Genomic DNA, 11,069 nt, shown 5'->3' on the forward strand with positions numbered 1-11,069 from the left:
AAGTCAAAAAGACTTGCGGGTTAAGAGAAATCAATAAATACTGAGATTTTTTTTTTTAAAATTAGAAAATTAAGATTGAGATATTAGAACTCTCACAAGACTTGTGCGTTATATATTTTTAATATACAATTTATTTTTTTAGATTTTTTATAAAAATAATTTTGCAATTCCATTACTGACTTTAGTGTATGAGAGAAGTTGAAAATGGTGCGACAATAGGTATGGAAAAAGTCAAAAAGGTTAGGAGAAATCAATAAATGTTGAAGTTTTTTTTTAAATCAAAAAATTAGAAAATTATGATTGAGATATTGGAGCCCCCATGAGATTTGTGGAGTAAAAATCTCATTTTCCTTATATAATATAGAAAAATTGTAGGGACCCTAAATGTTTTACTATTTATTCTATCAAATATTTCACACGAGTGTAAGACTCACACTATATAAATTTTATATCCATATAAAATATTTAATAAAATATTTAAAATCTCTAATATTACTCTATATATTATGCCTCCGTTTGGCAAGTTGGGTTGGGACTTTTTTGGCTATTTTGGCCACAAAAGACAAAATAGACTATTTTAGTCACAAAAAACAAAATATCACATCCAACCCATAATCATTACACTATTCTCTCATAAAAAAACTCAAAAAAATTAAAAAAATCAAAAAATCCTTTCCAAACTAAACTTTTTAATTCGGACTAAAATAATCAAAAAAATTAAAAAATTAAAAAATTAACTCACTTTCCAAACCAATCATATATATATTATAGATGACACAAGGAAAGATACAGATGGTATACCTTTTTAAATGAGTGTATTTTAAAAAATTTCAATTTAGGCTTAGGGTAAGTTTGGAATCTTTTAAAAAAGATAAAAAGACAAAAAGTTACTTAAAAAGTTAAAAAGTTAACACTATTCACCAAAAGTCAACAATTACGGTTGCACAACTCCCAATTCGAATTTGTCTCTACAAATCAATTTTTACAATTTTTTATTACACATTTTTCCATAAAAAGTCAAAAAGTTAACCCAAACATCCATATTTTCAACTTCAATTTTTTAGTTCAAAAAGACAAAAAGTACACTTATTTAGGACACCCCAAACAACCCCTTAGTTTGAGAAGACTAAATAAGTGCACTTTTTGACTTTTTATGAAATATAGGTTGGATTTGAGTTGGGTTTGAAGTGATGTGTTAGAGAGGTGATGTGATTTAAATAAGATGATGTGACTTAAATAGGATAGTGACTTTTTTACTTTTTGTCTTTTTTACCTCATGCCAAACTTGGCCTTAGTAAACTTTATTGTCAAATTACCAGGCCGAATATATTATGCCACGTGTACAAATTCTATATAAACGCTCACAGCTCACATCCCACAAAGTTGCTCTTTTTCTTTTTTCTTTTTTTTTTTGCCGTTAAAAAAAGTCATCAAATTACGTTACTTTTATCTCAGATAAAAAGGCAAGAAAGAAAAACACAGTGAAGAAGAGAGAGAAAACACACACAGAAAGAGAGAGAGAGAGAGAGAGAGAGAGAGAGCTCACTAATTGACGGCGGCCGGAAGCTTCACCTCCGCCCAGCGCCACCGCTTTCCCGGCGGTCTTCAGTTCCGAAAACCGCAGCTCTCTTTCCTTGCTGGAGATTCGTTGGCGTTCTTGCTTTCTGGTACTTCAAATACTGAGCTCTCATCATTTTGTAATTCCTAGATCGAACTCTTTCTCTGTTTCTTCACCCTTGTTCCTTCAAGCTGTTACAGCTCCTCCAAGCTCGAATCGGTACTTTTCTAGGGTTTTCAAAACCCTTTTACCTTCAAAGATTCGCATCTGTTTCAGCTTGTGCCTTTTGATTTCTTGCCTTTTTTATCGCTGCTAATGTGCCTGTTTTGTTGTGCTTCGTTCTAGTCTTCTCTGCCTTCTCTTCACATTTTTTTTTGGTCAAGTTCTGTTTGGTTCTCAATTTCTAGCCGTTAGAGGCAACCATACCATATATATATATAAAGTTAGATTTTGCTTTAAAAAGTTCAATAGTAGTCATTTTAGCTCTGTTTCAACTTTATTTTCATCTCCATTTTTTTTTGTCTTTGAGTTGGGTTTCATTGCAAAATCAAACAATGCCTTCATTCTCTTGTTCTGTATTTTGGGGACTATTGTGTCTTGGTTCTTAGTTCGTTAGACCCATTTTATTATAGATACAGCTTGTATTCGAAGTTAGAAAAGGTATAATCTTTGATGGAAGATTGAAAAAACTGATTAATGTTTGTTTCCAGCTGGAGATTAGAAATGAAGTTGTTTAGTCTATTACTAGTAATTTTGATGCTTCTATTTCCTATTTTTGTGAGATCTTTGAATCCATCTCTAAACGATGATGTTCTGGGCTTGATAGTCTTCAAAGCTGACCTTCAAGATCCCAATGGAAAATTGGTTTCTTGGAATGTAGATGATGACAGTCCTTGTAATTGGGTTGCGGTAAAATGCAACCCTAGGTCCAACCGGGTCTCGGAGCTTGTACTTGACGGGTTTGGTCTTACAGGACGGATAGGCCGAGGCCTACTCCAATTGCAGTATCTCCAGAAATTGTCACTGGCAAAGAACGATCTTACTGGGAGCATAAGTGCCAATCTTACCCGTCTTGAGAACCTACAAGTTCTTGACTTGAGTGAGAATAATCTTTCTGGGTCAATCCCTGGTGATTTCTTCCAACAATGTGGTTCTCTAAGGTCAATTTCCTTGGCCAACAACAAGTTTTCAGGACAAATTCAAGACAGTTTGAGCTCCTGCCAGACCCTTTCTACAATTAACTTCTCCACCAATCAGCTTTCGGGTTCATTACCTTCTAGTATATGGTCTTTGCCTGGGCTTAGATCGCTTGACCTGTCATATAATCTGCTGGAGGGTGAGATTCCAAAGGGCATCCAAGGATTGAATAACTTGAGATCAGTTTATCTGCAGAAGAATAAGCTTACAGGTGAGGTTCCAGATAGAATTGGTAGTTGTTTTCTTTTGATGTCGATTGATTTTGGCAAGAATTCACTGTCTGGGAATCTTCCAAACACAATGCAAAAGCTTACCTTGTGTATTGATTTGATCTAAATTTACATAAAACTTGTTTGCAGGTGAAGTTCCAGAGTGGCTTGGAGAAACGAGAAGCCTTGAGTCGCTGGATCTTTCAGATAATAGCTTTTCTGGCCAGGTTCCAACTTCAATTGGGAATCTTCTGTCCTTGAAGGTGCTGAATATTTCCATGAATGCTTTAACTGGGAGTTTGCCAGATTCTATGATCAACTGCAAAAACCTCCTGGTCGTAGATTTCAGTCAGAATTCATTGATGGGTAGTCTTCCTGCTTGGATATTTAAATTGGGCATACAGGAAGTTTTGCTGTCTGGAAATAGACTAAGTGGTAGTATGGACAGTCCTTTTTCTTCCTCGATAGAATACTCGCAGCAAAAGCTTCAGGTCTTGGATTTATCCCATAATGCATTGTCGGGCAATATTCCATCTGCTGTGGGAGATTTTAGCAGCTTGCAGGTCCTGAATTTGTCAAGAAACTCGCTCGATGGTGGTATTCCAGCAAGTATTGGAGGATTGAAGGCATTGGATACTCTGGATTTGAGTGAAAATAGTCTTAGTGGAAGCATCCCTTTGGAAATTGGTGGAGCTATATCTCTGAAGGAACTCAATCTAGAGAAGAACGCATTGGCAGGGACAATTCCAGCTTCCATTCAAAACTGTTTGTCACTGTCATTATTGTAAGTTCCCTTTGCTCTGTTTAATTCTTTTGTTGCTTTGCCTTTTACTTTGGTGTCCTTGATTTCAGTCTGGGTAATCATTAGGTAAGCTATTCAGCAATGATGACCAACCACACTAAAGACATACCGTAAGGCAGCCCCTTCTCTCTTGTACTCATGAACATTTTTCTGCATCAACTAGATAACCCATATCTTACCATATCTTTGGAATTGTCTGCTCATAGCACAATGGAATTGTCTAGTTATAGCCTGATATGCTACTTCATTGGTTCTATATGAAAGACAATCTTCGCTATTCTTAAATTTGTCTGTGTGTGATTGGTTGTTTAATTTGTACATACTGTTTTAATGTATTTGAATTGCTTAATGCTTCTCAAAATACATATAGGAGATCTATAATGCTTGATGTGAATGTTGACACATTAAATTCTAACAATTCTCATCTTACAAGTCAGTCTGCAAGGTTTATTCTAGTTTTTCTATTTCCTAATTTTTGGGTTTGGGTGGAAAGAAGACTTAACCAACAATGAGAACTATCACCATTCTTACATATTTTATTTTCTTGTTTTTGCCAAATTTTGCAGGATTCTTTCAAGCAACAACCTTGTTGGCCCAATTCCTGCAGCCATAGCAAAACTTACTAACCTTCAAATTGTAGACTTGTCTTTTAACAAACTCACTGGAAACCTACCAAAGCAATTGGCAAATCTTCCCCACCTTCTCTCCTTCAACATTTCCCACAACCAGTTCCAAGGTGAACTACCAGCCGGTGGTTTTTTCAACACTATTGACCCCTCTTCTGTCTTAGGCAATCCATCTCTTTGTGGTGCTGCAGTCAACAAGAATTGCCCTACTGTCCTTCCAAAACCGATCGTTCTTAATCCCAATTCTTCTGATTCCACTCCCAGCTCAATCCCCCAAAGTCTTGGCCACAAGAAAATCATCCTCAGTGTTTCTGCCCTCATTGCAATTGGTGCAGCTGCCGTGATTGTGATTGGTGTAATTGCTATCACTGTCCTTAACCTCCGTGTCCGGTCCTTGACATCTCACTCAGCAGCAGCCCTTCCAATATCCGGTGGTGAGGACTTCAGTCATTCCCCCACTACAGATGCCAATTCGGGTAAGCTCGTTATGTTTTCAGGGGACCATGATTTCAGCACTGGAGCACATGCTTTGCTCAACAAGGATTGTGAGCTTGGGCGTGGTGGATTTGGATCAGTCTATCAGACTGTGCTTCGAGATGGGCGACCCGTTGCCATCAAGAAGCTTACAGTCTCAAGTCTAGTCAAATCCCAGGAAGATTTCGAAAGGGAAGTGAAGAAATTGGGGAAAATCCAACACCGTAACCTTGTGGCACTTGAAGGCTATTACTGGACTCCATCATTACAGCTCCTCATATATGAATTTGTGTCTGGTGGAAGTTTGTATAAGCATCTCCATGAGGTGTCAGATGGAAACTTCCTCTCATGGAATGATCGATTCAATATCATTCTTGGGACCGCTAAAAGCTTGGCTCACCTACACCATATGAGCATAATCCACTACAATCTAAAATCAAGCAATATCCTGATTGAGAGCTCAGGTGAACCTAAAGTAGCTGATTTTGGCCTAGCGAGGCTGTTGCCAATGCTAGATCGATATGTTTTAAGCAGCAAGATTCAGAGTGCACTCGGCTACATGGCACCTGAATTTGCATGCCGGACAGTAAAGATTACCGAGAAATGTGATGTCTATGGGTTCGGGGTTTTGGTTTTGGAGGTGGTTACCGGCAAGAGGCCTGTTGAATACACGGAGGATGATGTCGTGGTTCTTTGTGACATGGTCAGAGAAGCATTGGAAGATGGCAGGGTTGAGGATTGTATTGATGGGAGGCTTAAAGGGAATTTCCCAGCTGATGAGGCGATTCCAGTAATGAAGTTAGGGTTAATTTGCACATCTCAAGTGCCATCGAACCGGCCAGACATGGGTGAGGTGGTTAACATATTGGAGCTGATCAGATGCCCTTCAGAAGGCCAGGATGAGTTGGTTTGAACTTGTCTTCTAGAAGTTGGACAAAAAAAAAAAAAAAAAAAATGCAAAAAGAAAAAAAAAAAAAAAAGAGGATGTACAATGGCTTATTCGGTGAAGAAGAATCCGGTTGGTTTTTTATTCAGAGAAATTAGTGAGATTTGGTTGCTGGTAAGTTTTTTTGCTTTGCTTTGCTTTTTTTGTTTTGGTTGTTTTCAGTTAATGTTGTAGCTTATTCTGTTACGGTTAGGTTACCGGATTCGTATTCACCGGGTTCCAATTTGGGACCCGTTTGGATATTATTTCTTCTTCCATTTCCTGTTACCAATCTTGTTAGCTAAATAGTTTATTTATCCTAGCTATAAGTTGTGATTATGTTCAATTTCAAACTAGTCAAGACTCCTAAAGCATTTTTCATGCTTTCTAGTTTGTAATCTGCTGCCCAAATCCAGTTCACTGTAGTTGTTAATGGATGTCCCCCTAACTAGCTCTAATTGGCATCTTAGAAGATGTGACATGCGTGACTCTCAAGATGAGCTTCACGATGACAAAATAATCAAACATCCACTGATGTTTGTAGGATGATATATCTCCATTTGAAACATCAGTAGTTGTTGGTGGGGGTAATGACGATATCATCCTATATAATGTCACTAACTAATAAGACAGATCAAGTAGAGTTTTGGATAGAATGGGATCGACCTTGTCTTTTACTTAACTGATCAAATGATCTCAGGACCAAAATGATGAGTGAGGATCCTCTCCTTGCAGCTTCCGTGCTTACGCCTGTCCTTGCAAGCCTTCGGATCTACTTTTAGGCCCAATTTTGATAATCCGAACCGTTCATATTTTATGATTTATTCAGTATATCATACCTGTAAAAAATCAAGTTGATCGGATATCAGAAAGTATATGTTCGGAAAACTGTTTATTAAATTTTTTAAAAAATAGTGTTTAGTTCAATTTTTCAAACACATACTTTCTGATATCCGATCAACTTGATTTTTTACAAGTATGATATACTGAGTAAATCATAAAATATAAACGGTTCGGATTATCAAAATTGGGCCTAAAAGTAGACCCGAAGCCCTGCAAGGACGGACGCAAGCACAAGCTTGTAAGGAGAGGCTCTTGACTCCAAAATGATGCCACCCGACTTTATTTAAAGTTGTCTCTTACTTAGCAGACCAAATGATCCTCCCCCAACCTTATTTTATTCATGAATGATATTATTATGAGATGAGTAATACTACAATAATTATCTTTTTCTATTAATTTTTTCTTATCATATGATATATCAGTCTAATTGTAAACATCGTATTAGAACCGTATAAGAGGTATTAGACCTGTATAAGAGATATACATAAGTGGTGAAACTTTTATATAAATATTTTATTGACAAATAAAATGATTAATATAATATAATATAGAAATATGACAAGGATAACATATTATTATGATGAGACCCGATAAAAGGAGAGTGATAGACAAACTTTAACTTGGTTGGGTTAAACTTTAACTTTTTCTCATACTAAAAACATGTTTTTGTTTTTCATTTGAAGTCAAAAGTGATTTGATGGTCTGACAGGGCTAAAGATTCCTAGCACTTGCTTTTAAGCAAATAAAATATCTTAAAGTGGTGGATAAAATAACAACCTTGCTTCATACACCCAGTGATGTGGCGCCCCCAGTGACGTGACGCGCCACCACTTGTCAGAAATCAAAAAAAAAAAAAAAAAGAAAAACAATTTTTTCTGAATCAACCCCCAGCTGACACCTCACTGGGTGTCACCCCAGCTGGGGGTAGCAAGCATTTTTCGATAAAATAATGTGTTGCTAAAAATGACCAAGTGATTGAAATCGAAAATAGAATAATGAAGAATATGATTCTTTGTTGAAAAGAGCCATGTTATTTTCTTTACCAATGTCTTTTAGGTTTTGAATTTCTTGCTTCTTTGTTGCTTTCTTTGTGTCATCTTGTTCCATCTCCCAAATTCCAAACTCTGGGCTTGTTTGGTTTGTATTTGAGAAACATATTTTGAGATTAAAAGTACGAAAATTTATTTGGTTTGGTTTTTTTTCAAAAGATGTTTTGAAAAATTATTTTGAGAGAGGGTTTTGAAAAAAGTGATTGATTTGATGTGTATGAGAGAGAGATTTATTTGGAAAACTTGTAAACCAAACAAGTTTTGGAAAAAAAATTTGAAAAAATTTATTTGGTTTGATTACTTTTGAAAACTTATTTGTAGAGAATTTTTTCTAAAATTTTTTGAGAAACACAAACCAAACAAGGCCTTTGACTTTGAAGGGCATTTATGGCCCCCAAAGTTCTATGGGTACTTCTTCCATCTTTTGTCACTGTGATTTTTGTTTTTATTTTATAATCGGGAAGAGGGAAAGAGAAAGTTGTATTCAGTGTATTTAGTTTTGATTTTTTGAATTTAATTTTTTTAAAATTAAGTTTTTATTTTTTGTATATTTTTGTTTTTGGTGAATATTTTTAAATTTTTTAATTATTTTTTATTTTTTTAGATGCATCTTACTTAGATGTATCTAAATAATAAAATATTTGTGAAAAAATATTTTAAAAAAGTAATAAATAAACAAAAATATAAAAAATGTATTGAATTTTTATTTTATTTTTGTATTTTTGGGTATTTAGTAAAGTTTTTAAAGATTTTTTTCACAAATATTATATTTTTTTAGTGTATTTATGTTAGGTGTGTTTAAAAATTAAAAAAAAAATATTTGTTTAAAATATTAAAAAAAATTCATTAAAAATATTAAAATACGGAAAATAAAAAAGTAAAATTTAAAAAAAAATTATTTTCTGAAAATTAAAACCAAATAAGCTGATTATGTTGCCGATAAAACTCGATCAAACATCACAATTGATAAAGAAATATCTTATTTATTAGGCCAATCTCTGTTTTCTTCTTTTTTCGCAAAGATTTTCTATTTGTAAAATTCATGTTACCCTAATTTCAATGGACAATGATTGGTGGCCACAAATTCTGTGGCTCAAATGGCTCGAAAATGTCAAAACGACGCCATTTTGGGTACAAGACAACTCCGAAAATGCCAAAACGACGTCGTTTTGGCATTTTCGGGCCATTTGAGCCACGGAATTTGTGACTACCAAACATTTTCCAATTTCAATAGGTTTACATGAATCTTGAAGCATGATTGTACATGTAAAAATGAATCGTACTGTATTTGTATATATATATATGTATATGTAAATATGTATTAACCCTTATATTTTTAAAATTTTCAAGAAATAGAAAAATCCCCATTTGCCTGGACTGTTTTGTCCTAAGACCATCTTCAATGGTTCATCAATGTTTCATTAAATTTAAATTTGATGAAAAAATTTACTTTTTGCTACTCCAATGATTCACCAAATCTTTCATCAAATTCAGGATTTTTCAAATCTTTCATTAGATTAAGAATGGATGTGCCTTTTATCAAATCACTGCTCATAACTGTTAAATTTTCACCACCGGATGTCTTTCGAATGTCCTTCCGGATGATCATCTCAAGGTAAAAATTTATGAAAAATTTACACTGGCCGATCAATTAGCCAAACATTCATCCGGTCGTCTGCTTGGTCGATCGGTATTCTGATGAAGTTTCAAAAATTTACATTAGAGCAGTTGATATCAAATGAATTTTTTACTCAAATATAGTAAAAACTTTGACAAATCGTGAGACATATTCTATGAAGGTATTATTAGAATTTTGAAACTAGACCTCTTGAAAGTTCCATTGTCATGCCTATGGTGATAGGCCATCAAGTTTACTTCATATTTCAAATGAACACAGTGCTTTCCATTAACAACAATAGAGACAAATGGTTTGTTAAGCAAGGGTAGATTTGTCATTTTACAAGGAGATGTTGATGTTTCATATTGTTAAAACAGTGCTGCTACTAGCACTTTATTTATTATTTTGGATTCATTTCTTTGGACTCGTAGTTATGAATATTGAAACTCATAAAATTCTTTCTTCCTCCTAAATAATGTCAAAATTATCCTTATGAAAATTTAATCTCATTCAAATGCACACCCTCACATCCTAAAAATCATTATCTCCCAAACACCTAACAAAAAAACTCCAAAAGCCATTCTCTCTCTCTCTCTCTCTCTCTCTCTCTCTCTCTCTCTCGTGACGATAGAAGAAAAATCTTTATGAAGTGATCGGTGTAAGGAATGTGTTTTCTGCAATCTTCATTTTTTTCTTCGCATTAGGTGTATTTATCTTCCTTCAATTCTATCCATTTGTTTGATCAACCCAAAACCCTAAAAACAATACGTATAAATATATATATTTATCTATGTGTATGTATAGTTCGAAGGGAGCAAATTCGTATTTTACTTAGTCTCAATCTCGCTCCTTCCCAATCTCCCAGAGTCTCTCTCCTCTCTCTTTCACTGAGTACGTTCGAACCCATATTCCCAAACAAATAAGCTATGTTCGGAGATGTGTTCTTAAACAAATAACCAATGTTTGAGTCTGTATTCTCGAACTTGATAAAATGAAAACTTCTGCCAATGTGAACAATTTTAATCTTTCAAAGTGTATCAAATTTTCATGTTTGAACCTATGTTCCTGAACAAATAGCCAATGTTCAGGCTTATGTTCTTGAAGTTTGGTCATATGTTCAAGATTTCAATATTAAAAAAAAAAATACGAACATTTTTCATAATTTTTGTCGTGCTTTTTAATAAACTTACCCTTACAAGCCCAACATCCTCTGATCTAAGAACACCATAAAAATTACGAACCTTCTCTAAACTTACATTGTTGTACTTCTCTCATCTCATGAAGTTGTGATTGTCAAAAAAACTTCTATTTATTGCTATTGTCGAAAACGTATGTGTAATTGAATGGTTGCCACCATTGCTACCGGATCTCCATCGGAAGGTTCTTAAGGTTTTAAGTGTGGGATTTGGAGAAAATGAATGGATGGTGATAGAAGTGGATGCTCTCACAAATCCTATCTCATTATTTAATAGGTGTGTTTGTTTAATTGTGAAATAAATTATTCCAAAATAATTGATATCTCCTTTAATAATTTTATTTGGGAGTTTTTTTGATAAATCCATTTTCTAAGAGCTTTATTCCATCCAACCCATATTCTTTTTGACTATTCCATTAGGTCCAATTTGAGATAAGAAGACCAAAATACCATTTTCATCTACTTATGTTCCATTTAGTTCACATCATTTTCTTATATTTTAATAAGTCCTATGGGTGACATAATTACTAAAATACCCCTAATGTGAATGTTCACACCGTCAATGTGAATGTT

General features: G+C 34.5%; 1 protein-coding gene across 1 annotated transcript; it reads left to right on the forward strand.

The window, feature by feature from the left end:
• The first annotated feature begins 1,387 nt into the window (after nucleotides 1-1,387).
• LOC114264383 (leucine-rich repeat receptor-like protein kinase PXC2) lies at nucleotides 1,388-6,079 on the forward strand. Its single transcript, XM_028204978.2, has 3 exons — nucleotides 1,388-2,966; nucleotides 3,115-3,748; nucleotides 4,333-6,079. Exons 1-3 carry the CDS (start codon nucleotides 2,255-2,257, stop codon nucleotides 5,777-5,779), a joined length of 2,793 nt encoding a protein of 930 aa, XP_028060779.2. The 5' UTR covers nucleotides 1,388-2,254; the 3' UTR covers nucleotides 5,780-6,079.
• Nucleotides 6,080-11,069: the final 4,990 nt, after the last annotated feature.

Source organism: Camellia sinensis, chromosome 8 (assembly GCF_055761805.1).
Source record: "Camellia sinensis isolate YWXY chromosome 8, ASM5576180v1, whole genome shotgun sequence".
In the NCBI taxonomy this organism is placed as follows: Eukaryota; Viridiplantae; Streptophyta; class Magnoliopsida; order Ericales; family Theaceae; genus Camellia; species Camellia sinensis.

Bases quoted from the DNA above. Each gene is read 5' to 3' on its own strand.
- LOC114264383 (XM_028204978.2), top strand. From the start codon at position 2,255: ATGTTTGTTTCCAGCTGGAGATTAGAAATGAAGTTGTTTAGTCTATTA. The intron at 2,967-3,114 runs GTGAGGTTCCAG...ACTTGTTTGCAG, and splicing joins GCAGAAGAATAAGCTTACAG to GTGAAGTTCCAGAGTGGCTT. The intron at 3,749-4,332 runs GTAAGTTCCCTT...CAAATTTTGCAG, and splicing joins TGTTTGTCACTGTCATTATT to GATTCTTTCAAGCAACAACC.